Raw genomic sequence first — 27,925 nt, 5'->3', positions numbered from 1 at the left:
GGAGATAGAAAAGCCCAGCATAAAAGGACGACACCCCAGCACATTCAGATTCCTTGGCGGTTTTATTGAGTTAGTGGCACACAGGAGTTCTTCCCATGATCAGCAAACGTAGGCGTTACAGTGCGGAGTCCAGAGGAAGGAAAGCTGGGTTAGGAGACAGGAGCGCCTCGAGGCAAGGCCTGGTCACTTGGTGACATGCAGAGCTCTCTCTAGGGGCCTAGCACTCATCTTGGGGTCAAAGGAACTCAGCCCTCCCATATTTGGAGAAGCAATGTTCACATCTCATTCCTCTCTGAAAACAAAAACAGAGGAGAAGAGAAGGTGAGGGCTGGACATGCACAGAGGGGCAGCAACCAATACTCAAACGCTTATAAAGAAAGAAAGAACAAGGGTGCCTGGGTGGCTCAGTGGTTGAGCATCTGCCTTAGGCTCAGGTAGTGATCCCGGGGTCCTGGGATTGAATCCCACATCGGACTCCCCACAGGGAGCCTGCTTCTCCTTCTGCCTATGTCTCTGCCTCTCTCTCTGTGTCTCTCATGAATAAATAAATAAAATCTTAAGAAAGAAGAAAGAAGAAAGAAAGAAAGAAAGAAAGAAAGAAAGAAAGAAAGAAAGAAAGAAAGAAAGAAAGAAAGAAAACATTCTCCAAAGGAGAAATAAAATTTCCAGTGATTTTTCTGGCTTCCTGCCTGGCTCTGGCTATGGGAACAATCATTCCCAGGCTGGATATGCTGCATTTCTTCTGGCTCCTGGACACCTGCTGAGCCTGGAAGGACCACAGGTAAGGCCTGCATACTCACCGGTGCTTTTGGCGATACTCCTGAAGAGCCTTCTCTGCCACAGTCTCCATAAATTTAGGATTGTTCCTGGAGACTGCTTCTGGGATCATCACCGTGATGGGGTCAGAATCAAAGAGCTTCACAACCACCTTAGTGAAGCCCACGGGAACATTGGAGTCAGAAGTCTGAGAACCCACCTAGGAGGAAAAAAGATAAGAGAAGGACTGAAATATTGGTCAACATGGACTCATTTTGAAAAAAAAACAAAAAACAAAAAACAAACAAACAAACAAAAAAGCCAGGCTTCAGTCTGGACAAGCTTTTTACTAAGTTTGAGATCTTTCCGATTCAATGAACAGAAATGCCCTAATTCAGAGACTTTTGGTTGTAGGTGTAAACACTATATGCAGATGACCAGCCCATGGGGAGTTCCACAGAGGAAAAGTGGTTTCTAAGCCCCTACATGTTCTTTGGGAAGCCACCTGCTGGGGTAGTGGCAGAAAAGGAATCCGGAAAAGAAAAACAAGAAAAGGTTCCTAGCACTAGAGAGAAGCTTCCTATCACTGGTAAATAATAACGCACCAATTCATGAGCCATGCTACCTAGCGTAGAGCAGCGAGGCAGCTTCGTGGAAAGAGCACAGGCTTTTCAACTAGGCGGACAGGTTCCAACACCCAGGCGCATCACCTATCCGTTATCAAGTCTTGGGCAAGCTGTTGAATCTCTCACTTTCTTCAATCATAAAATGGGGTTTTGATGGGAGCACCAGGTGGCTCAGTCGGTAAACATCCGACTCTTGATTTCGGCTCAGGTCATGAGATCAAGCCCCATGTCAGGTTCCGTACTAGATACAGAGCCTGCTTAAGATTCTCTTTCTTCCTCTCCCTTTGCTCCTCCACGCTTTCTAAATACTACTAATAGGGGCACGACATTCATCTCACTGAGAGATGAGGCTTTTCCCTGCAACAATGTACTTAAAAGTTTTTAGGTTTCCCGCCATATGACAAATGCTCAATCCAAAGTATAAGTGCCCCCTTTAACAGCTTCATCCCATTCTGCTCCCAGGGGAGGGTCACATCCCCTCCAGACCACACCCAGGGGCCCTGAGCTTCAGAGTGTGGTCAGCATGTGACTCACCGTCGTGACCTGGAGATAGAATGGGTCTTCACTTTGAGTGAGGTTAGCCAGTTGGGACACCCAGCTAAACTGCTCGTTCAGCTGCTTCAGCAGGGAGGACGTGTTGAACATCTTCTCCTGGTAGGACTGCAGCAGCTCGTCGTAGAGCTTGGTGAACTTCTCCGCAATCTGGAGGGAATTACTAAGTTCCTGTCGCAGCTGGACCTGCGCAGGGTTGTTGGAAGAACAATCTGCCCAGAGATGGGGAAAAGAAAAAAAAAAAGGCAGACGTGTGAAGGGCAGGCTAGCAAGGGATCAAAACATGAAAGGAGGGGCGCCTGGGTGGCTCAGTGATGAAGCGTCTGCCTTTGGCTCAGGGTGTGATCCTGGGGTCCTGGGATCGAGTCCCGCATCCAGCTCCCTGCAGGGAGCCTGCTTCTCCCTCGGCCTATGTCCCTGTTTCTCTCTGTGTCTCTCATGAATAAATAAATAGCATCTTTAAAAAAAAAAAAAAAAACATGAATGGAAATCAGTTCCTGGGGCCAGGACCTACAGCAGAGCTACTCTGAAGACCCAACCACAGGCCACGGGCCTGTCAGACTGTAACAAAATACGGAGCTTGCCCCAGAGTGTAAATCAACACGCAGCTTCTTTCATCAACAAAGTCTTGATCTGGAAAACAGTGTCACCTGAACTAAACAGTGTCCTTGGTGACACCAGTGATTTACCTTTGGGCGCAAGAGCCTTCTCTCCTTGGGGACTGGTGACAAAGGGCCTTGACCACACTTTGGAGAAGCATTGATCGCAGTCTATGTGCTCAGACCTGGAGCTACTCTTGCTGCCCTAGTCCCTGGACAGATCATCTCCAGAGAGAGGGAGCGTCACTCACAGCTGCCATTTGTGGGGCACCTATGCGAGTGCTTTAGAAATCCACTATCTTCAAAAATCACATCTCTTTGACCTTAAATATTACCAGGGATGAAATTGAGACTTGAACCCAGGAACTTAACCCCTACAGAGTAGGCTCTTCCTCTCTCCATCTGTGGCTCTGGAAAATTCTCCACGCCTGTTTTGAGCATATCTGCAAGAGCTAGAAATCTAGTGCCAACCGTCCGTGAGTTCAAGAGCCGGCCAGGATCCTTGGGGCACAAAGCACAGCAGCCTGATGGCTTAGGGGTCCCACCATGGCAGATCAACAAGCTCACCAGGAGCATAGAGAAGACACAGGTGACTGCTTTTGGTCCTGGGATGCCCACTGAAGGTTGTCAGATTGATCAGAGCTGGTTAACTACTCACTTTCTCTTTAAAAGCTATTGATTTTCATTCCCTAATTTTTTCAAAAATGTCCCGAGGATGGTACATGAGACCCTAGCAAGCCAGGGGAAAAAAGATCTTTGCATGTTACATTTCCTATAAAGGGTTACCATAAGTCGTCCTAGTAAATTTAATCATTTGTGTTAGAATTTTTAAAATGTTAGCTGGGGCAAAAGATAAAAGCCAGGTTAAAAAAGATAACATAGTGAATAACCTTAACTCTTCCACCAGGGAAAAATTTAAAAATGAGAAAAGTCATTGAGAACCGAGACGCAGTCTAGAGCAGTGGATCGCAACCAGGGGCTCTGCTGCCCCCTCCCCCCAACAGGGGGATATTTGGCAAGGTCTGAAAATAGTTTTGGTTGTCACAACTGGTGGGGAGGGGAGGCAACTGGTGCGTAGAGGGTAGAACCCAAGGGTGCTGCTAAACATTCCACAGCATACAGGACAGCCCCTCATGACAAAAAGTGATCCAGTCTGGGGGTCCCTGAGTGGCTTGTCAGCCTTCAGCTCAGGTCATGATCCCGGGGTCCTGGGATCAAGCCCCACATCGGGCTCCCTGCTCAGCGGGCAGTCTGTCTCTCTCTCTGACCCTCCCCTCGCTCATGCTCTCTCTCTCTCTCTCTCTCAAATAAATAAAATCTTAAAAAAGAAGAAGAAGGCAATCTGGTCCAAAATGTTAATAGTGCCGAGGCTGAGAAACCCTGGTCTAGAGCGTTCATGCGGTGCGTGCTCATTTGGCTGCTCGCATCTTAAATAAGAGACAGTAACTCTTGGTCAGCGTAGAAGAGAAGGCAGTGTAGGAAAGCTGTGATCCAGGACCATTAAGATCAGCGCTGGGAGTGCCAATTTGAGCCTGGGCATCTGTGCCTCTAATCTTCTGGCCCTACACATGATTTTCTTGTGGTGAGAAGCTGTGTGATCTGTGCTACTCTACGATATTTGATGGAGGAAAACCCAAGAGGTTTGGTTGAGGACTCATCTACACCTCATCCATCGGCCCCTCACAGCACTTGTATTTATTTGCAGTGGCTTTGAAAATTATAGGCGTGAGGCTAGGAATATTTAACTAGACTCTGAAGGCTTGCCCTGGCAAACCCAAGCGTATTGAGTAAGAGCGAAGCCACGAGATTGATCTGCTATGTCCAAGGGAAAATAATTAACTCTTTTGGAACAGAGACTATTGTGTGCCAGGAGCCATTGCAGAGGCTTTGACAGCTGCTACTCAAAGTAGGAAGAAATGAGCCAAGGAACAGATCTGATAAAGCTGAGGGGGGAACAGCTGAAGGGAAGTACAGGTGACCCTCGAACAACACAGTTTGAACTGTGTCCACTTAGACGCGGGTTCTTCACAGGGCAGTACTGTAAACATAGTTTTCTCTTCTTTATGATTTTCTTGATGATTTTTTTTCTCTAGTTTATTTTAAGAATACAGTATATAATACAAGTTACATATGAAATACATGTTTATGGATGGCTTGTTACCGCCTCGTTGTTCAATGGTCAACCCTATTTTCTTTGCTTTTGGGACCGACCAACCAAAGGGTATTTTGCTGGGACGCCAAGGTACCACTACCAGTGACCCCAGAACACATCCCCAACACCTAGCTCTCCAAGGCATCCTATAATCTAGGGAAGTTACCCAACCTTCCTGTGACTACGAGCTTTTTCACCTCTGTAAGATAGGCACTGGAACCGTATGCAACTCAGGGTCATTCTGAGGAAATGAGTAAATGTTTGCCAAGTGTTTAACAATAGTGCGAACAGTGCTCACAGTGTCATGGTGTTTGTTAACAGATTGCATATTATCTAAGATTCCATCATCTACAGGAAGAAATGAGGAGGCCTACCAGGTTCAGCTCTTGGGAAGAGAATAGCTAGGAAAATCAAAAAAAAGGTATCTCCCCAATTTCTGGGACACCCATACATCTTAACCCTTGTCTACAGATGGGGGCCCACATGGAGCAGAGCCAAGGACCTCCCCCAGTACCACAGCTAGAAGGCAGCGCAGCTGGAATTTCAAGTCCCATGTGTCTGATCCTCTAAGGAGAGCCCCAGTGATATACCAGGGACCCAAAGCTCCCCAACTCACCCACTGACAAGATCTCCTGGCACTTTTCACACTGGTCCTTCATTTTCAGGCACCCTGTGGAGTTGTGACGGATCTCCTTGCACACGGTGCGGTTATCTTCTGGAGACACACCAGGGAAGAGGGAGTCAGTTATGCTGAGGCACCACACAGAGCAACATAATGATGGGCCACCCCTCTGATCCCTTCCACACTACCGTCTGCCCCTTTGAAATGCTTCTGTGGGCAGAGCAGGTTGGAAATGAGCTGTCTACCTGCAGACTCAGGCCTCGCTGATCAGGGCTCCCTGCAGAGGGACGAGGAGGTGGTTCCAGGGGATCCCTCAGCTGGGTATGGCCTCACCTCCCACCATCTCCATCCGATGAGACCTTCCTACCTCCACACTGCCATAGCTATATGCACTTCTCTTTGGCATTAAAACCCTGTGTGCTCTGTATTCTATCTGGCTCATCTCTCTCCCCCTAGCCAATCAGCAAGCCCCTTGAAGGCAGGAATGGGATCCTCCTTAGAGCCTCCTTGTAACACAAGGCTCCCCCTCAATTATAGATACACAGTAGATGCTGTTCCATTCAATGTCCTCCTGTATCTTCCAAACAATTTCAAGCCAAACTTGGTGCCAGTCAAATTGTAGTATTTAGGAGACAGTGTCAGCAAACCATGTCTATTAATTCAACGAAGGAAATTACCTCTAAAAGTATTAACTTTTCATGTCTGTATTAGACCTGATTCATTCAAAAAATATTCATGCATGCCCATTCTCTGCCAGGCCCCAAGGTCATAGCCAAGAACAGCTTTCTAAACTGTAACATGGATTGATTATATAATTTGTCACCACTATATGCATGGCATCCCCATAAAGTCACCTGAGTTGCCAAGACAAAGGGTCTGGTTCTCTAGAAAGGAGTAATCAATGCCCTGCCTACCAGTTGCTGGAAGGGGCATGGTAAACTTGAAAGAACACAGATTCCCAGTCCGGCAGGGCTAATTCTGACTGGGTCCGCCTTTACCAGGTCAGACATGTTTCATCATCTCTCTGTCATATTTTTCTCCTTAAAGGGAGACAATACCACCTTCATGGGACTGCTGGCGTAAACTGAGATGAAACACGCCAAGCCCTTAGCATAGTTCTTAGAATCTAACAGGCTTCTCAATAACCTGCTAGTTCCCATCCCATCTTAGGAAAAACGAGACAGCTTTCTAACCTTCTGGGAATTCAATTGGGAAGTGGTAAGGAATTCTATGCAGGTTGACATCCATGGCCTGTTGAGCCTGGTGTATCATGTCAAAGAAGGGCTGAAACATGTCATGGAAGTTTAAGGGCTGGAATCTAGGGAAAGGTATTATGTTCCGGGCGATGCGAAATTTGGGATTGAAGAAAGGCCTCCTCTGGAATAAGCTGAAGGGTGAGTAGTGGTAAGTATCCTGGGGCTCCCGGGTGAAGAATCTGTCCTGGAAAAGCTCATCCATGATGCTGGATGCCCGGTTGAAGCTGTCCTGCATGACGTCCAGGGCGTGGGTCTGCTGCCGGTCGTTCTCCAGCAGGGAGTCGATACGATCGCCATTCATCCAGAAGTAGAAGGGAGAACTCTGGTTCAGGAACTCCTCGAGCTGTCACAGGCAGAATGGGGAAGTTAGGAGAAGCTCGCCTAGGTCCCAGCTGCCTCCTGCACTTCCTGCTCGTGGAAAAGGGCCAGTCCTGGCCCTTTGCGGCCCCTCAGTCTCCTCGGTCACATAGCACATGACCAAAGGTTCTGCTAGGACCGGCTCCCTGGCCCCCCAATGGCCTTCCATTCTATCCACGCAACAGGGAAGAGCCTGGGAGGATGTCTGAGGCCAAGAGATGCAGAAACTCCTGTCACCTGAGACTAGTCTCCTCTTTGGCCACGAAGGATCCCCACACCTCGAGTCAGCCAGGGGCCAACTGATAGGCCTTCATGAGTTCAGACCAGGCGAGGCTGGCAGGAGAGGATGGGATCAATATTAACGTGCTAAAATGCTTAATTCTTTCTGCCTAAGTGGGGACCCAGGGATTTGCCATACTATGAAGTCATTTGTTATGTTATCCAGCTAATAATATCTGGGTAAGAATCATCCAGCAGATGGCACAGGTGCTTTTAATGACTTTACATTTGCACACTTGTAGCCAACATTGCCAACTGACGTCGTGGCACTCCAGGCCCAAATGCAGCCAGAGCTGACCAATTGCATCTGGCATGTGAATCAATTCCATCTGGCATGGCCTGAAGCCATGATACTGTGATTTAAAATAAGAAGTATATATTTGGGACCCCCAGGTGGCTCAGCTATTGAGCATGTACCTTCGGCTCAGGGCTTGATCCCACGTCCTGAGATCAAGTCCTGCGTTGGGCTCCCTATAGGGAGCCTGCTTCTCCCTCTACCTAGGTCTCTGCCTCTCTCTCTCTGTGTCTCTCATGAATAAAAAGTAAAATCTTAAAAAAATAAAATGAAAGTGTATATTTGGCACTGGTCTGGTTCCTAAAACCCTTAGAATTTCCTGAGATGAGAGCAATAACGGTCTTTTGTTATGTTAATGAGGTGGCTTTTGCAAAGCACCCAGGATGGGGACTGGTAGCTGGAGGAACCAAACAAGATTAGAATGATGGAGTTTTTAATTCCATCTCCTGACTTCTGGGGATGGGAGAGGAGCTGGAATTCGAATCCATCAGCAGTGATTTTATCAATCATGCCTATGTGGGGAAGACTCCATAAAAACCCAAAAGGATGGGCTTGACAAGCTGTGGTTTGCTGATCATGTGAAGATCCAGGAGCGTGGCACCCTCTCAGAGGGCATGGAAGGTCCCCACCCCTTCTCCATACCTTGAGCTATGCATTGCCTCCATCTGGCTTTTCTGAGTTATATCCTTTAATAATAAACCAATAACCTAATAAGTCCAAAGTGTCTCTGAGTTGTGAGCTGCTCTAGCAAATTAATTGAACCCAAGGAGAGAGCTATGGGAACCTCCGATCTATAGCCAGTTGGACAGAAGCACAGGTAACAACCCAGACCTGTGACTGGTGCCTGAAGCTGGAGGGTAGGGAGGACAGTCTTGTGGGTCTGAGGCCTTAGCCCTTGAGATCTGATGCTGTCTCCAGGTAGACAGTGTCAGATTTGAGCTGATTTGTAGGCACCCAGCTGGGGGAAGAATTGCCTGGTGTGAGGAACACCCCCACACGTTGGAATTGGGCGCAGAAGCATATTTCACTCAGTTCTCTCCTCCCCCACTCAGAGCCTAGCTGTACCCAGCAGCGTGTCCCTTCACCTGGTGGCCAACTAGCCCCGAGCCACTTCTGCAGACACGTGCGTAGAACTTCATGCAGGTCTGTTTCAGGCAGGGCTTGCACTCCTCCCAGAGGGCCATCATGGTGTCATTGCACACCCCCTGGGACGCCTTCAGCTTCGTTTCAGAATCCTTGGTATCATTTAGTGCATCCTACAGGAGGACATAAGGCCAGGTTAGCCATACAGAAACCAAAGGCTTCACCCTCTCCAAGCAGGCACCGTGATGCCGGGCCCTCCAGCCCCTCGGGCGGACCTTCCTATGTCCAGCCACATGGCGTGCTTGTCTCCTCCTCTGACTCCTGCATTCCCTCTCTCACCTGGAATTCCCTCCCCACGCAGCTTTAAACATCTTCTTGGGACGCCTGGGTGGCTTGGGATGCCTGGGTTGCTCAGTGGTTGCGCATTTGCCTTTGGCTCAGGACGTGATCCCAGAGTTCTGGGATAGAGTTCTGCATCAGGATTCCTGCATGGAGCCTGCTTCTCCCTCTGTCTATGTCTCTGCCTCTCTCTCTCTCTCTCTCTGTGTGTGTCTCTCATGAATAAATAATTAAAATCTTTAAAAAAAACTCACATCTTCTCAACTTCCAAGAACTGGCTCTTCTTTCCATCTTCCCCAGCCACTAGAATTCCCTTTCTCTAATGCTGCCCTGAGTCTTGACTCCAGGATTTACCTCTCACTTACACTGTATTTCTATTCTCAATTTCTGGTGTTTAAATGTTGTCTTCCAGGGATCCCTGGGTGGCTCAGTGGTTTAGTGTCTGCCTTCAGCCCAGGGTGTGATCCTGGAGTCCAAGGATTGAGTCCCACATCAGGCTTCCTGCATCGAGCCTGTTTCTCCCTCTGCCTGTGTCTCTGCCTCTCTCTCTCTCTCTCTCTGTATCTCTCATGAATAAATAAATAAAATCTGAAAAAAAATTTAAAAATAAAAATAAATGTTGTCTTCCAAAGCTTCCGGAGGTGCTCTGAATCTTACTCATCTATTGCAGCCCCAGTCCCTGGCATGCAATGGAAATTAGCAAGCTCTCAAAATCAAAGTCACAACTACCAAAATGCTCTGGCACATCCATGTCATTTGGCCTAATAACTCTGTAAGAGTCCATCCCAAAGAATTCCTGCCATAAAGAGGAAATCCATATTCATGAAAAATATTTGTTACAGATTCATTTATGATGGAAAAAAAAATACTGGAATCAACCTGTATGCTTAAAACTAGAAAGCACGTCGAGCAAATTGTGGTCCACAAAGAGGCCAGAAGTATAGCTTTGCTAGGGTGTTCATAGTTAAGTTTTAAATAATATAACAAGCATTTTTCATGTTACCAATTTGCAATTTTGAATACAGTGGCTATCAGAAGAGTATGGAGGAGGGGAAAAAGGAGTAATAAACAAATCAAATGTTAACAGTAAATTGTCCATATGTAAAAGGGTTATGGAAAACTTCTCTTCCACTTTTCTGTATCGAAATCTCGACAGATGAGCATATTAACCCTTCAACAAGGATTAAGTAGGGCATCCACACCCCAAACAAAGCTGTGTTGAGAAGAGCTGACCAGGAAGAGTTTGAGTTATCTGAGATCCCTCTGCAGATCCAGGTGCGCAGGCTCTCCTGGTTCCCTGCTCCTGCTGGGAAGGCCACCACACCTCCTACCATGCCAATTCACAAGCATCAACTGTACCACCCACTTCCTTCCTTTCTCTTCTTTCCTGTTCACCTATTCCTTCTAGTCATGGAGTCTTTTCCTAAACTTAATGCCCTTTATCACAGGACCTGGTTGTAGAGTACCAAACTCTGATGACAAGCACAAAAAATCAAGAACAGGAATTGCCGGACACTTCTCTATGAGCATCTGGAGGGTTCTCATAGAATAGTGAGGAAACACATTGATGCCAAGGAAAGGCATTAAGTGTCAAAAGAAAGAGCCGCATCCAGGCCAGCATTTCATTAAGTGGCTTCCAGGGAATTGTGTTAAAGCTATCATGGGGAGAAAAAAGGATTCCCAGATCAACTCGGTTTGGAAAACACAGGGTTAAATGAAGTTCCGTGAATGTCTTTACTGCAGAACTTCTCAGAGCCTTTAAAATGCTTTACTATGCATTATGGGTCATGAAGGTGGCAGGTCACCCTGTCTTAGCATCTCCTTCATCAGGGGTTATGGAGGCAACGGGAATAGGTTTTTAGAATACCCTTCAGGAGACTACTGATTTTTAAAATAAGTTGTTTATTCCATTATGATATTTTAGTTTTGTTGACTTATTAAGCCCAGGCTAGATCCACTATTTTTACCATCAGAGTTAAGTGTCTCTTTATGAAGTAGTCAGAACTCTAGAAAGCCATGGGGTACTACAGTGTATACCTGCTTTAACCCCAAAGATATTGCCCCTACTAGATAAGGTTCCCAAAGGGAGGGAAGCCATCCTCCTCCTGACCTGGGACAGACCCTATCCAAAGCCTACGTTGGAGCTTGCATAGTCAGGGTTTAGAAAAATCTATTGAAATGAATCTGGTCATCATCAGGCTCTGGGCCAGGCTGGTAAGAAACCAGATCCAAGATCTGACCCTTGAAGCTTTCAAAAGCAAAGAAACCTTCCTTCTTTCCCTTCCTTCTTTCTTAACTACAGCCCCAGCATCAGCTGACACTAGCCTGAAAAGGCTGAGGGTCACCGTGGCAACCCAGCAGGGCACCAGAGGAGCTGTGACCACTCCCCTCCAGCAGGGGAACTCCAGTGGCGAGGGGGGATGGGAGGGAAAGGGGGAGGTGCGGTCAGCTGGCTCTTCCTTACCTCTTTCTTCTTCTTGGCTTCCTCCAGGTTGCTGAGCAGTGATTTGCGCTCTTCGTTTGTCTGTTCTATTAGGGTCTTTATCTGTTTCACCCCCTTGAGAGCATTTTTTATTTCCTTATTAATGTACTTACTACCTTCGGTGGACATTTCTGCAACAGAAGGCCAGGGAGGTAGAGTGAGGAGAGAGAAAGAGATGGATATAACCTTAGAACCAGCTGGAATGGTCGGGAAGGTCAGTTCAGTCTAGGGACTGTCAAGGCAGGGAGCACCTCCTGGCCCCAGCTTTTCCCTGACATAGGTTCTCATCACAGGGCACAAGTACCAACTACACCAGCTGTTCAGGAACACAAACCACTGGAGCAGGCATGCCCTGGAGGCGAGGCAGGATGGCAAGCAGCACTAGGCCACTATGCCCCTGTGCCTCTAGAGAACAAGCCTGCCCAGCTGCAGAAGAAAGTTTTCATGGGAAAAAAAAAAAAAAAAAAAAAATCCTGAGAAACAAAACAGATGAACATAGGGGAAGGGAAGGAAAAATAAAATAAGACGAAAACAGAGAGGGAGACAATTCATAAGAGACTCTTAACTCTAGGAAACAAACTGAGGGTCGTTGGTGGGTAAGTGGGGGAGGGGAGGGGGTAACTAGGGGATGGGCATTAAGGAGGGCATGTGTTGTGATGAGCACTTGGTGTTAAGTGCAACTGATGAATCACTAAATTCTACCCCTGAAACTAATCATACACTATATGTTACTTGAATTTAGTAAAATGTTTTTGTAAAACCCTGGAAACATAACTGTTTAAATATCAAAATGTAAAATATTATTTTGGATAGAAGCGTTTTTGGAAAGCAGTTTAACCAAGCATCTGAACTTCCTTATTCCACGGTTCCGAGTGATAGGGGACACAAAGATGAATTAATGGCACCATTCCACAGGGAGACTGTGATCAAGACACAACATTGTGTGGCAAATGCAATGAGACAATGTGACTAAAGTACTGAAGAAGTAACAGCTAAGGCTTTTCTGGTGGTTATCCTGAGGCAAGCACTGAGCTGACCGTCACATGCCTTTTGTGTAATCCTCTCTGCACTGACATCATCCTCACTGCACCGATGCAGTGAGGTCGGATACTTGCCCCCAGGTTAATACAGGAGTCACAGAGCCAGACACATACCCAAGTTTGATCTCAAAGTTTGGGTTTTTAACTATGACCCCAGAGAACCAGTCAGCTTGTAGGGCAAGAGTGGGGAGGAGGGAGAAGGGCGGAGGGAGGATCGGTTTCAGGAAAGGCCAAGCTGGGCTCTGCAGGAGGATGTCTCCTCTTTCCTGGATATGGAGCATTGGTTTTCCAGGTGGAAAGGTAAAAGAAACATATAGTAGGTGCTATGGAGACTCAAAAATGGGAGCTCACAAAAGCTCAAAGGAGCCAGGCTTCATGGAGGAGGTGTAGGCCCCAGGACAGCGGACTGGTGAGGGAACAGTCAAAAGGGATAATACAGCCCCCAGAAAGTGCTGGGGATACACCTAAAAAAATGCCTAGGAGCCCACCTGACCACAAAGAATCTAGACCAGGTAGCTGGGGGGAGGAGGCTCTGAGAGAGAGGACAGCCTGAGCAAAGCAGCTGTGGTGCATGGGATTAAAAGGCCTCTACCACTTTGAGCCCTGACAAAGAGGAAGGGTGCTAGGAGGGGACACCTGGTCTACTTACCCTGGAGCTCGGTGTCTGAGACAGCCTGGTCTCCCAGAACCCGTCCATTGTCCCAGGTCAGCAGCAGCCCCACCAGCAGCAGGAGAGTCTTCATCATGCCTCCTTCTCCAATTCTGGAATCCCAGCAGGCCTCTGTTTGTAGAGAACAGGAGACTGTCATGGTAACAGCTAGATGGCCTGCTGGTTTCCGGCCGGGCCTGCAGCCTACAGCAGCTTCCCCGGAGCCCTGCGGAGGCCCTGCCCTCAGCCGGCCCCTCAGCTGGCATTATCGTGTTTTTGTCCCCAGGGAAACTGGGAGAAAAGACCAGACTTGCCATTGGACACCTTCAAAAGAAAGTGGCGGCAGGGAGGTACAGAGAGGAACCACAGGAGAAGCAGCCTAATACAGAAGAAATGAGAACTCTGGTCAGAGCCCTGGGCTCAGGTCCAGCCCCCCTTCTCCTTCTCCTCCTCCTCCTCCTCCTCCTCCTCCTCGTCTTCCTCCTCCTCGTCTTCCTCGTCCTCTTCGTCAGTCCTCCTCCTCCTCCTCCCCCTCCTCCTCCCCCAGAACAGCTAAGTCTGAGCATGTGCTTTCTGCATCTAGAAAGGACATCTATCTGATACCTGCTCATATCAAATAAACCCTCAAAACCCCTCTCAGATGACTCTTCCGGCCCTCCCCTTCCCCAGCCCTAATGTGGGGACAGCTCCGGGACTCAGGCAGACCGCCTGGGCTGTGTGCCTCATGGATCCTGCCCACCGCAGGCGTCACCAATCGGTCACCCCTTTTTCTCCACCAAGCCTCAACACCACCCAAAACTGCCTTTCTGAGGCAGTGACAGCCAATCCTTTGGGTCAGCAAAGAAAATAAATGCCATGTGGCATCCCTGGCACAAGACCCGAGATCTCTTCCCTGCATAGACTTTGAGTATATAAATGCGGCAGAGCAGGGGGCAATTGTCTTCAGAGCGTAGAGAGGGGGTGACAAAGTGGGTCCCCCGCCTCCCCAGGAGAAGTTCCCTCTGGATGGATGTGTGCCTCTGCTGCCAGGTCCCTTTCGCATGGCTGTTCCCTTTAAGCCCACAGTAGGGTGCCCTGCCAAGGTGCCCCTGCCACCCTTCAGCTGACTGCTGGGTGCCCAGGACAGCCCAATCTTACACAATGGACTTTCCCAGAAGCTGAAGTTGTTGCATAAAACAGAACTCCTGTCTCCAGCAGCCCATCTTCTGGCCTCCCCGCCCCACTGCTTATCTGAACACCCTGGTTTCCCCTAAGAGAACAGGGAGGTGGGGGCCTCCCTTCCTGAAATTGTGAGCATCTAAAACCTGCCCTCAGCTCGGCAGGCAGGCAGGCAGGCCCGTATAGACGGCTGGTAGCACACGAATAAAGGAAGCCTCTCCCGGAAAGTAATTAGTAGAGCAGCCAAGTGGTGGTTCCCAAACCAGCCAACAGAGCAAAGGAGCAGCGTGGGAGAAGAGAGTGGGTCATTGCCTTCCCCAAAGACAGGGTGGGTGGCTGAGCTGAGGGGCTGTTTCAGGCTAGCCAGAAGGCCCCGGGTCATGGGCTCTGCCCTGGAGGCTCACTGGGGCCTGAAATGCCTCAAAGAGAAGCAGAGCTTTTGGCACGCCAGAGAGAGAAAGCCAGCAAGAACACCTCTCGGGAAGAGGCCAGGCCCCTGGATACGTCTCAGAAATTCATACAAGGGCCTCTGAAATGGGTTTGGACAGAAGACAGGAGCTGAAGGCAAGAGCACGGCCTGAGCAGTCCAGAAACCCAGCAGCCAGTATAGTCTCCCACCAGGAGCCTGGGCTCCATGGGGAGCCACTGGGTCCCAGCCGAGAAAAATCCCAATCCCTCCACCTGAGAGGGGAAGCCAAACCCAGAGACAGGATGGGGCTCCCCAAGGTCTGCAGTCTGCTGGTAACCCAGCCTTCCCAACCTCCAGTCCGGTGCTCTTTCCCTGACACCATGTCACTTAAACCTGAGCCTCACTGTCTTCATCTGTAAAATGTCCCTAACACGGTCCTCAGAGATGTGAACGTGTTCTGTAAACACAGGGGTCTTACATAATCATAGTAAATCCCGACTCTTTCGAAATCTGACCTAGGACCAATTATGGGCATTGGCACAATCTATCAGGGAAGTTGGAGGAGGTGGCATGTTTGGAGAGGGACAGAGGAACTGAAACAGGTAACTCTGTTCCCTCAGTGTGGCTTTGCCTAGTGCAATGATCAGCTCCTTTCCAGTACTCCCCTTGGGGAGGGACAGTGTCTTGTTTTAATGCTGAGTCTGATTCAGAATGTGATACTGATACCGCTCGTCCAAGGACAGCACCAGAACTGCCCTCCGAGTGTGCTGACCCTCCTCCCCTCTCAGCTCGGGCCTGGGCACCCGGCTGCCAAATCTTACGATTGGACAAGCCCTGCCGAGGCCCTCGGGTCCCCACCACCACCAGGCAGCCTCTTTCCCCCAGGGAGGTTTAACCCACAGCAGAGAGAGCCATGGGAAGGACACAGGGACCTAGGCGAAGGAGAAGTAGTCACACAGCCAGTGTGCTGCATGGTTTTCAAAGCCCAAGGCCCAAGCTCCTGTCCTGCTACCTCCCCAAATGTAGAAACTAAACTGAAAAGAAAAACGGGGCACCTGTAATTCATACCAGCCAGAGGCAAATACTAGCACCGAGGTAGATGTCCTTCTGTTTTGGATGCACTGGTATGCGATCAGATCCCTTACACTCACTGTCTTCAAATCGTTTTTAAAAGCACACTTTTGTGGCTGTAGAATAGTGCATTTTCTGGTGTACTCTATTTTGCCATCCCACAAGATTGGGCATTTAAATTGTGCACATCATCTCCCACTATTATAATGAACACTCCAGCAGGCATCCTTTCTTTGTATCAGTACTTATTCCTAAATTCCTAACCTTTCTTTAAAAACAATAATAAGCAACTGCTGCTTCTTCTTCTTCTTTTATTATTAGATCCAGAAATTCTGGAACACCAAGCCTTCAGTTCCAGCCCCGATTCCGACACCTACATGCTGTTTATCTTAGGAGAGGATCCTAAACCTGTCCAGGCCTCAGATTATCATCTATAAAATGAGACGGTAGGACCAGACGTCTGAGATCTGATGGCGGTTGTGACTTTTCTCTGATGGATCTTGGTGCATTTAGGAAGCAGAAAGAGGGCGATCTAGGTGGTTGCAACATGTACTTAAATCAGAGCGTACTTATAAAGACACTATGGAGAGAACTACAGAATCCAGGGGCAGCCACGATGACTCGAGCAGGCAAGCTGACAGCCCCGGGCGGGGATCAGTACCTGACCAGGGAGGATGCCCCCCAGGAAGGCCCGAGCGCAGAGCGGCTCCCCCAGCGGCTGGTCCGAGCCTCGGCGACAGCGTTAGTTCTGCCAGGAGCGGTTCCCCATCCTTGCAAAAGGAGGGTCATTACACCTGCTCTATTCGGCCCACAGAACTGTGGCTGGAGCTGGTGGGCTCAGGAGCTCCGGAGTCGCAGCCTGGGCGCCACCCGCAGCGGTTCTGCCTCCAGCTGGGCGGCCTGGGGATGGGGCTCGGGCCGCCTCCCTTCCCGGCTCCCCGCTCCAGCCGCGGCGCGGCTCCGGCTCCGGCTGCCCGGGGAGCACCAGCGACCTTCCTGTCCTCTCCAGGGTGCCATCCCCGCCCTCCCAGGGGTCCCGCGGCGGCTCGGCGCCCGGCAGGAGAGGTGGGGACAGCTCACCGGTCAGCGGCGCCGGCGACCGTGCGCAGCTCCTGGCGACGCCGCGTGGTGAGCACCGCGAGGCGCGCTCATTTATAGCGCTCGGCCCGGTCGACACCCCCTTTGGGGCTGGCTGCAAACCTGCATGACTCACGCCCAAAGAATGCTGTGGAATTCACCGGGAGCTTTCTGGAAGCGGGCGCCGGAGGGGACGCGGAGGCTGCAGGGGGGCGGGGGGAGGGGATGGCGCTCCGGGGCAGCGCCCGGAGGGGCCGCGCATAGGGCCCGGTGCGGGGCGCGGGGTGTAGGGGAAGCAGGGCGTCTGCAGCGAGAAAGGCCGGGGAGACAGATCCCGGGGTCCTGCGGGGTCCTGCGGGGCACCAATCCCCACCCCCGGGGGCTCAGAGCTGGAGGGGCGCGGCCCTCAGGAGGGGAGAGCTCCAGTGAACCTGCGCAGCTCGGCGACCCCTGCACGGGGTTCCAGGGGTCCCCCGCGCTCCCGGCCGGTGCCCAGACCAAAATCTCAAGAGTTCTCAAACATTGAAGTGAGCCCCTGTTGTTCCACTGAAGTGGGAGAGCATCAGAAATCAGGGTGGAATGGAGGGGGGGGGGGGTTGTGCTGGAGAGGAACACACAGGAAGAAAGAAATACCGACTTCTCCAACCAAACGGGAACCCATGGTCTTTTGGTACATCTGCCGGCCAGGAGGAGACAGGAATGTGTTTTGGGGGGGGGGGGGGTGAACAGAGTATACATTTGGGGAACCAGAACGTCCCCCTGGCTCCTTGATTCCCGAACTGTAAGCAATTATTGCCTCCATCCACTTGGGGTCCAGACAAGAGGGGTGGGCTTCATAGTGTGGGACCCCACACTCCCACACTTGGCTTGAGGGCTCTCACTGCAGTTCCTCATAGTTACTGAACAAGGGGTCCCGAATTTTCGTCTTGCACCCTGCCTTGCAAATTATGTGCGGGTCCTGTTTGCAAGGGGGCTCACTCAGCTGGGTCTGCTTCAGTTCCCTCCACTGACAGGAGGAGCTTACTTCGAGGCTCCCTTTAGTAGAGGGCTTTGGTGTGATGCAGAGATGGGAGTCTTTGTGCCACTCCCTGGCAGGGAGGACACCAACCCCAACGCCCCTGAGGTATCGCCACTTCTTGGAAAAGAGACAGAGCCACCCACTCGGGACCCCCAGGACATTTGCACAGCAGGTGAAAAGTCAAGCTGCCTGAGGTGGCTCTCATGCTGATGGATGGAGGCGGGGAGGCAGGGTGGGTATAGGCATCCTGGTTTGGGTGGCCGACTCTGAAAACCACATGAGATGGAAGGCTTTAGAGGAGAGCTGTATGGTCAGGGGCTGAGTTTTTCTGCCCCCAACTTCAGAGATACAGCTTGAACTTCAGTCCCTGGTTGCCCCTTTTCCGGAGGGAGCATGGATGGAGCTTTCTAGGCCTGAGAAGAAGTGGGGGTGCTTGGATTTCTGACTACAGTCTTAGCTCTGCCCTAAGGTGCTAGGTGACCTTGGACAATCACTTTGCCCTTGGGGCCTCAGTTTCTTCCATCCAGACAATGAAGAATTTGGAAGGTGTCAGCTCTAAGATCCCATTCAATCTAACCTGAGATGATGCCAAGTGTTGAGAAAATCAGCCCAGAAGGAAAAAAAAAAAAAAAAATCCAGTGAAAATGTGGAACAATATTTCTCTCCTGAGGCCTCATTTTATTTTTCTTTAAAAAAAAAAAGTCAAATTATCAGTAACAGCTACATTCTCTATGGAAACTGCCTCCTCCTTAGCATATCAATGACTGAGGTCACAGAAGCTGTTTTGGAGCACACTCCTTGTAACTTTTCTGTTCTGTGGCTCCCCCGGCATCCGGCACAGGAGGCATAAATCTGTGATAATTATATTTGTAAAAATCAGACTTTGGAGGACAGGCAAGGAGATCTGCCTTAGTCAGCTGAAGTAGGGGAAGGGAGGAGAGGAAGAAGCGATTTGGAAGAAAATAACATGATTCACAGCCAGGACTGTGGTCCCCCGGGGGAATGATAACTTTGATCACTCCAGTTACTAAGCAAACAAGGCCCAGAAGATTAAACTTTAAGGGAAAGAGTGCAAATTTTGAAAGCTCTCACAACATACTTCAGTGTTGACTCTCCACCACCACCAGCAACGTTCCCCCAGGCTATCATCCTGCCTCTCTGTTTGAATGCCACCAATGACTGGGAGCTTACTACCTGTATGGCAACAGTTGTTGAGAAAAGCTGTCCATAGCATTAGGTTCTTCTGTTAAGGCAGAGTCTGGCCCCACAGGGGCCAGCCCCAAGCTGAGTTCTGTCCTTTGGAACCGTACAGGAAAACCAACCCATCTCCCCACTCGTAGTCCTTCAGATAGCTGAAGGCAGCTAGTTGCTTCTCCCAGTGATCTCCTGGCTCGTGGCTGCCTGTCCTGTCCATGTTTGCGGATTCCTCCCCAGTCCTTTGGCCTTCTGGACCTTGCCCTTCTTGACGCTCTGAGCCCAGCTGCGGACCTGCCAATATCAGGGAAGGCTGACCACTTTTTCCCTAGCTCCAACACTCTAGACGAGCTTTCGTTCAGCTGCTGAGTCACTTGGCTGATTCATATAGAAGTCATCATCTTTTTGGCAGATGCTGCCATTTAATCATTTTTTGCTCCCATCTTGGACTTGTGCAATCAGTGTAGGATTTGTGGCTTGCTTTTTTTTTCCTGGAGCATGGGACAATCAGGGAGGGGGGAAGGGAAAACTAAAGAGCTTTATGTTTATCGATTTATCTGATTTATCACTCTATGCTTTGCCCCACCATCTCTCACCCCTGCTAGGCAGTATCTTTGTTATGCATTCTCATCACTGCCACACTGTCCAGCTCAGTGCCACCAGCATGACAGCTTAACCACGGCCGACATAGCTGGAACAAGCCAGAAATAGACAAGAGCAGTAGGTACCTTGTGACCTGTTATTAATAATACCTCTCCAGGCCCTAATTGTCAAATGGGTATATTCCATCAATTACAGACCTATGAAAAAAATCATGCATAATAAAATATACAGTAAACTCAGTGCCCAGCTTGCTTTTTTTTAAATATTTTTTTTATTTAAATTAAATTTGCCAACAGGTAGTATAACACCCAGGGCTCATCTCATCACATGCCCTCCTTAGTGCTCGTCACCCATTTATCCCAACCCCCCACCCAGCTCCCCTTCTGCAACCCTTTGTTTCCCAGAGTTCGGAGTCTCTCATGGTTTGTCTCCCTTTCTAGTTTTTCCCCACTCAGTTTCCCTCCTTTCCCTTATGGTCCCTTTCACTATTTCTTATATTCCACATATGAGTGAAACCATATGATGATTGTCTTTCTCCAACTGACTTATTTTACTCAGCATAATACCTTCCAGTTCCAGCCACATCAAAGTAAATGATAGGTATTCATCCTTTCTGGTGGCTGAGTAATATTCCATTGGAACCGTACAGGAAAACCAACCCAGATAGCTGATATATATGGTATATATATACAATATTCCATTGTATATATATACCATATCTTCTTTTTTAAAAATATTTTATTTATTTATTCACGAGAGACAGAGAGAGAGAGAAAGAGAAAGAGGCAGAGATGCAGGCAGAGGGAGAAGCAGGCTCCATGTAGGGAGCCCAATGTGGGACTCGATCCCAGGACTTCCGGGATCACACCTTGAGCCAAAGGCAGACGCTCAACCACTGAGCCACCCAGGCATCCCTATACCATATCTTCTTTATACACTCATCTGTCAGACATCGTGGCTCCTTCCACAGTTTCGCTCTTGTGGACATAGCTGCTATGAACATTGGGGTGTCCTGAATGCTTTTCCAGGGCCTCCCTAACATACAGAAAGTTTCACCCAATCAGTTGCATTTCCCTATCCTCCCATCTGGGGAATAACCTTTTGGGAAAAGATACAAAGCTAGCCTCCTCTGAGTTGCTCAGCATGGACCTCTAAGTAGACTGATATTACTTAAATTTATCTTCACTGCTATACTTTCTATTGAGTGACTACATCGTCTAGATTTTACTCCAGAGTTGGTCAACTCTAACATTTAGCTCCAATTCATTGATATCGGCATTTTATTTATTTTTTTATAAATTTATTTTTTATTGGTGTTCAATTTGCCAACATATAGAACAACACCCAACGCTCAGCCCATCAAGTGCCCACCTCAGTGCCCGTCACCCAGTCACCCCCACCCCCTGCCCACCTCCCCTTCCACCACCCCTAGTTCGTTTCCGTTTCCCAGAGTTAGGAGTCTTTCATGTTCTGTTTCCCTTTCTGATATTTCCCACTCATTTTTTCTCCTTTCGATTAATGGGCATTTTTAAAAAATTATTTATTTCAGAAAGAGAGAGAGAGAGGGAGAGAGAGGGAGGAGCAGAGGAATAGGGAGAGAGACAGAGAAAGAAAATGCTGGAGCAGACTCCCTGCTGAGCCCGGAGCCTGACATGGGGCTGATCCCAGGACTCTGAGATCATGCCCTGAGCCAAAATCAAGAGCCAGCCCCTCAACGGGGACTGAGCCACCCAGGTGCCCCCAATGAGCATTTTCTTTTAATAGGCCCCTAGATCTGTCTCCGGTCAAACCTACTTTTTCCAACTCGATTATTCCTTTAGATCAGCGGTTTTCAGTGGAACCATACAATGGAATCACCTGGAGAGCTGTAAAACTGCCCGGTGCCTGAGTCCCACCACCTGAGGTTCTGATTGGAGCAGGCTGGGGTGCAGCCAGAGATAACATCAGGACTTCCCAGATTTCCTAGGTAGTTTCAAGGCACGGCCAAAGCTGAGGACGGCTGTTTTCCAGTCTATGAGTGACTGGCGACTGTACCCATCCAACCTCACTGCGTCCCTATGTCACTGTGAAGAGTATGTGTGTGGTTACACTATCTTCTAAAGGATAAAACTAGGGGTCACAGAAACGTAGCAGATTTTGCTTATATGGAACTGAAATCTGCCCCTTTATCACTTCTCCATCCTCTGTCTTATTTCTCAGGTGCCATGTGTTAAGTTATCCCTCTTCTGCAGGACAGCCCTTCAACCGTTTGAAAACAATGATTCTATCTCAACTTAGATATCCCTCTTTCTTTTTTTAAAGATTTTATTCATTTATTTATTTAGAGAGAGCACAAGTTGGGGGAGAGGCAGAGGTAAAGAGAGAGAATCTCAAGCAGATTCTCTGCTGAGTATGGAGCCCAACTAGGGGCTTGATCTCACAACCCTGAGATCATGACTTGAACCAAAATCAAGAGTCAGATGCTTAATGGACTGAGCCCCCCCAGGCGTCCCAGACCTGCTTCCTTATACAGGTCCTTTACTCCCTTCCTCTAGACTGAGGTTGCCAGATAGCTCACTCTGCTCCTCCCCACCTCAAGGGTGCTCCATTCTGTCACTGCTCCTCTGGTGTGGCTTTAGGAACATACACAAGATCCAGCTTTGGACAGCTTTAATACAAAGCTCCCCATGCCCACAAGGCACTCTCTGCTTACTTTTATAACATGTTATAATACACTGTGCTTCTCAAATCAGTTGACACTGACCCCAGGGTCAGGCTGTGGGGTGCTGAGAGCACACAAAGATACAGGAGCAGCGGACCGCAGTTTCACTCTAATTTAGGGAGAGAAGCTGATATTTAGTGAGTAACCAATTTTCCTTCCTTTCCTTCCTTCCCTTCCTTCCTTCATTTCTTCCTCTCTTTCTATCTTTATCCGATTTCTTCCTAAATATCATGCTTGGAAAGTAATGGGCTTCCATTTATCCACAAATTTATATTTAGAATGTACATCTGTATATAGTTTGTATAAATATTATACAATATATATATTAGTTTGTATATATATTATATATACAAACTAATAAGGGATTTCATCTTTTTTCTTTTTAAAAATAAATATAAGATCATATTATACATACGGCTCACTCTTTTCCACAATATTATGGATATGATGGCTATCCCATCAGGTCATACATAGATATAAACAATACTTTTCCGTAGATACGTATTTTATTCAGCCATTCATTCCCCTATTCCAATTTTTTTTTCTGTCATTATAAGCCATGCCACCATAAACAGTCTTCCACATGTATCTTTTTCTTTTTTCCACATGTATCTTCATATGTTGGTGCCTTTCCTGGCATAAGGTAGACTCACAAATTGAGAATTACTGGATAAAAGGGAAGGTGTAGGATAAAGGGGAATTGTAGCCTTCACATTAACATAGACTGCCTGATGGTTCCCCAAAACGGTAGTGGTAACTCCCACTCTCTGAGATTGTCCATTCCCATGTCATCATCAGACTGAATGCTGCTGGCCTTTTGAATTTTTGCCAACCCGGTTTGTGAAAATGACATTTTGCCACCTTAATCCCTTTGCCTGTTTATTGTTTTCAACTAATCACTTTTTTAAAAGATTTTATTTTTAAGTAATCTCTATACCCAACATGGGGCTTGAAGCCACAATCCCGAGACCAGGAGTGACACATGCCACCAACTGAGCCAGCCAGGCGCCGTCTCAACTCATCATTTTTTAAAAAGATTTTATTTTAAAAAGATTTTATTTATTCATTCACAAGAGACACACACAGAGAGAGAAGCAGAGGGAGGCTCCACATGCAAGGACCCCAATGTGGGACTTGATCCGGGACTCCAGGATCACGCCCTGGGCTGAAGGCACCCAGGGATCCTCTCAACTCATCATTTTTAAATCAAGTTTCCTCCTCTGTGACTTGACAATTCACATTGTTTGCTTATTTTATTGGACTCTGATCCTTTCTTCCTATCAATTTATAGGAGCACTTTAAATAAATAAAGTGGGATCCCTGGGTGGCGCAGCGGTTTGGTGCCTGCCTTTGGCCCAGGGCATGATCCTGGAGACCCGGGATCGAATCCCACATCGGGCTCCCGGTGCATGGAGCCTGCTTCTCCCTCTGCCTGTGTCTCTGCCTCTCTCTCTCTCTCTGTATCTGTCATAAATAAATAAAATATTAAAAAAATAATAATAAATAAATAAATAAAGTGATTTTATGTGCATTGCAAATGTTTCTACCACATTATTAAGTGTCTGTTATCTTTAATTATGGAGGTTCTTAAAATTTTTATGTAGTGAAATTTGTTTTTTCCCTTTATAGCTTCTAAGTCTCCTGTCTTAAGAATGTCTCACTAAAATATAGATATTCTTCTAATTTTCTGTTAGCTTCCTTTTTTTAAAAAAAAATTATTTGTTTATTCATGAGAGGCACACAGAGAGAGAGAGAGAGAGAGGCAGAGACACAGGCAGAGGGAGAAGCAGGCTCCACGCAGGGAGCCCGATGTGGGACTCGATCCTGGGACTCCATTCCGGGACTCTAGGATCATGCCCTGAGCCGAAGGCAGGTGCTCAATCCCTGAGCCACCCAGGCATCCCTCTTTTGGCTTCCTGTTAACTTTCATATTTAGATATTGAATCCAAATGGAATGTGTGTGTGTATGTTTGTAGGTGTGTGTGTGTGTGTGTGTGTGTGTGTGTGGCATGATGTGTATATGTTTATGGTGTGTGCACAGTAGGTTTTGTGTGTGTGTGTGTGTGTGTGTGTGTGTGTGTTTCATTTTGCAATAATTGCACCTTGGATAAACCTCATTGGCTTTTTGCATACTGCCATTTTGCAGAGCTTGTGTGTGTGTGTGTGTGTGTGTGCATGTGTGTGTGTGCATGATATATGGTATATGTGGTGAGGGTGTGTGTGCATGTGTGTGTGTGCATGATATATGGTATATGTGGTGAGGGTGTGTGTGCATGTGTGTGTGTGCATGATATATGGTATATGTGGTGAGGGTGTGTGTGCATGTGTGTGTGTGCATGATATATGGTATATGTGGTGAGGGTGTGTGTGCATGTGTGTGTGTGTGCATGATATATGGTATATGTGGTGAGGGTGTGTGTGTGTGTAGGAGGGAGGTGAGGCAAGGATGGAACTTCATTTTTTTCCAGACGTGCAGCCAATTATGTCAGCATGATTTATCAAATAAACTACTGTATTCATGCTGAGTTGAAATACCAGTTTGTCATCTATGAAGTATCCCACGTAAATTTGGATCTGTTTTAGGATTTTCTAGTTTATTCCTCTGATTTATTTTTTTATTCCTGTGAAACATATCACTTTCATTACATAGCTTTAAAACAATAATTAATATCTAAAAAAGTAATCTCCCAGGCAGCCCGGGTGGCTCGGGGGTTTAGCGCCGCCTTCAGTCCAGGGCATGATCCTGGAGATCCAGGATCGAGTCCCACATCAGGCTCCCTGCATAGAGCCTGCTTCTCCCTCTGCCTGTGTCTCTGCCTCTCTCTCTCTCTCTGTCTCTATGAATAAATAAATAAAATTTTTAAAAAGTAATCTCTCTCACTCTTCCTTTACAAATTTTCTTGGCTCTCCTTGGACATTAATTCTTCAGTATGAACTCTAATTTTGTCTAGCTTGAAAAGAAAATGGTATCATAATTATAATTGCACTAAATGTGCATATTGGTTTGAGAAGAATTCACATTTTTATATTCTTTCTTCCTACTTGGCAGCATAACATGTCTAGTTTAAGTAATTTAAACTATTGTTTTTGTTTCTAAATAAAGTTTTCTTTTTATCAAAGGGAGATATGTGTATAATCTGAAAATACCAAATGGTACAAAAAGTACTAATGTAACAGTCCTCTGCCACATTCCTCACCTTCCTTCCCCTCCAGGCTGCCACCACACCTACCCCCAATCCAGAAAAAATTACTTCTATATTAAAACAAATGCTGTTTCGTGGTGATATGGCCTGCAACTTTAACATCATTTTCCAGAATAAGAGGAAAGATTTCCAAGATATTTTTGCTACCCCTGTCATTGTGGCAGTGGAAAAGTAGGAGAAACCTTTAACTAAGCATATTAGACTGAAATTTATCAGATTAAAGTTCAAATGTTTCCCCACCTCCATTCAGCTCTGAGCTCCCATTCTCTAAGACATGGCCCAGCATACAGTAGGTACTTAACAAATACTTATTAAATTACCTGAATCAAACTTCAACTATTGAGATCAAAGGCCCCAGGTGTTTTTTGTTTTTAGTAGTCTTACCCTATTTTTTATTCATATCAAAACTGTAATATCCACAAGGTTAGGGAACATATCCCCAGCACTAGCACAGCTCCTGGCTACGTGTTTGTGTGATGAAGGAATGAAAGCCCTGCATAGCCAAATATCAGCTACATCTTTTTCTCTGAATTACTAAGGCTTTGTCCTTCATTAGTGAAACTGTTGGTGAATCTAAATGTATGGTTTGATTTATTTCTCTTGAATTTTATCTTTTTTCTCTTGAATTTCATCTTATAAGTGTACTGTAGACACCTCTCAAGGTTGTTCTGAATTTTGCTCTTCCAGCTTTGAATGAGAAACAAAGAAATAAGCATGCCTACCGGGTCTTCTCCATCCGGAGTACAGATAGGATTGTCCATTAGGATCCTTCTTATCACATTAAAAGCCCAGTCTCCTGAAGGCCTGCTATAAAGAAATCGCTGTGTACCAAATCCTTTGGAAAAGATCTTCCTCCAAAGCATTCATGTCCCTCCAGCTCTGGTCTTCCCATTTTAATATGTATGATTCTTCTCTATCTGGATACAGGGGTTTTTCCAGTCCTCTTTGCAATAATCCAAATTATGGATTTCCTACAAGGATCCCTTGCCATTGTCTAGTGGATGGTTTGGCTAAACGACGCTTCTCTTTCCCTCACATCATCAAGGCTCCTTCTTTTTTCATCTATATCCATTCCCAAATGAAGTCAGCCATGTTCTTCCTGAATTTATAATTGATTCAGATGAAAAATCTAAGTATTTATCTTTGCTAATACATTATTATATTAATCTGAAAGATTTGTCCAAGCTCTGATGTGCCTTTGTCATTAAACTGCTTTAGAGGTTCCTGGCTGGCTCAGTGGGTAGAACATGTGACTCTTGTTCTCAGGGTCATAAGTTCAAGGCCTGCATTGGGTGTAGAGATTACCTAAAAATAAAATCTTTTAAAAACTAAAAATAAACTGCTTTTCTTAGAACTTCACCCTTACAGAGTTCATAAGATAAAGGATTCATTTGACAACACAAAGCCCCCTTTAAGAATTTCTCAGGCTTAAATAATTCATATTATATAGCATCGCCCACTGGTAAAGAGTGGTATTGCAGGGCACCTCTTGACCACCATATATAGACATTCTCAAAAATTCAGGTACTGATAAATGCGAAATGAGGGGAAAATCCATAGACATGGGAGAAATCTTAGGTGAATTTCTGAGGGAAAGCAATAAAAGATAGGAAACTAAGAATTGTGAAAATATCACATTGTTTGGAGAATGGGCCAGAGGCTAGTTTAACACTTCTCTGGGCAAACATCTTCAGCTGAGAATATCGATGGATTTATTCCCCCCAGGAAATTCCATTTCTTATTTTAAATGGAATCCACAGGAAAATGGGATTTATATTTTTCTGTTATGGCCAACATTGCTGGAACACTGCTACGAAATGCCATGGCCTGGCCCCCTGGGTCCTTTCAAAAATGTACTCCTGTGCAGCATTAGTGGAATGGTGGTGAGCATACCTGCCTCCCAAAAATATTTTATTCTTTTGCTTCCAAGGAATGACTATTTGGGTGATTAACAAGGCAGCATTAACAAGGCAGTAACACTGCACGAAGTTTTAATCCATGGCATTAGAAAGCTTATTGAGAGAATCAGGGTGAAACTCTGCCAAGGTCTGGGTCTGAGAAGGATTTGCTAATGCACTGGAGGTCTCAGCAGCATCTATGTTTCCCCCTTTCCTCTCGGTAACCCAGCTAAGGGGTTACCCTACTCCCTTGTCTTTGATTGAGGTCATGTGACTGACTTCTGGCCGGTAGAACATGGCTGATAGTGAGTGTGTCTCTTCTAGGCCATGACAATCTCCAATCCACAATCTTCCAATCTCTCTTTCCATTCTTCGTCATCAACCTTGGAGGCTACTTACCAAAGATGGCAGCATTGCAGGATGGAAGAAGCCTGGATCCTCCAGCCAACATTTGTAAGAGAGTCACTTGACCTGCAATGGATTGTGATATAAATGAGAAATAAACT

At 47.2% G+C, this 27,925-nt stretch overlaps 1 protein-coding gene and 1 long non-coding RNA gene across 2 annotated transcripts; one reads left to right on the top strand and one right to left on the bottom strand.

Annotated features, from left to right (window-relative positions):
- Positions 1-43: 43 nt before the first annotated feature.
- CLU (clusterin) lies at positions 44-16,823 on the bottom strand. Its single transcript, NM_001003370.1, is given in 9 exon segments — positions 44-292; positions 801-976; positions 1,917-2,146; positions 5,302-5,400; positions 6,501-6,906; positions 8,580-8,750; positions 11,381-11,529; positions 13,088-13,219; positions 16,806-16,823. Coding segments are annotated over 8 exon segments (1,338 nt in total). The 5' UTR covers positions 13,185-13,219; positions 16,806-16,823; the 3' UTR covers positions 44-282.
- Positions 13,094-27,925, top strand: LOC119865942. Its single transcript, XR_005378638.1, has 3 exons — positions 13,094-13,492; positions 16,047-16,171; positions 27,744-27,925. It is a non-coding gene; the product is annotated as an uncharacterized LOC119865942 (long non-coding RNA).

Source organism: Canis lupus, chromosome 25 (assembly GCF_011100685.1).
Source record: "Canis lupus familiaris isolate Mischka breed German Shepherd chromosome 25, alternate assembly UU_Cfam_GSD_1.0, whole genome shotgun sequence".
Lineage (NCBI taxonomy): Eukaryota > Metazoa > Chordata > Mammalia > Carnivora > Canidae > Canis > Canis lupus.
Note: the sequence above shows the minus strand (reverse complement) of the source record. Positions and strands in the feature narration are given on the sequence as shown.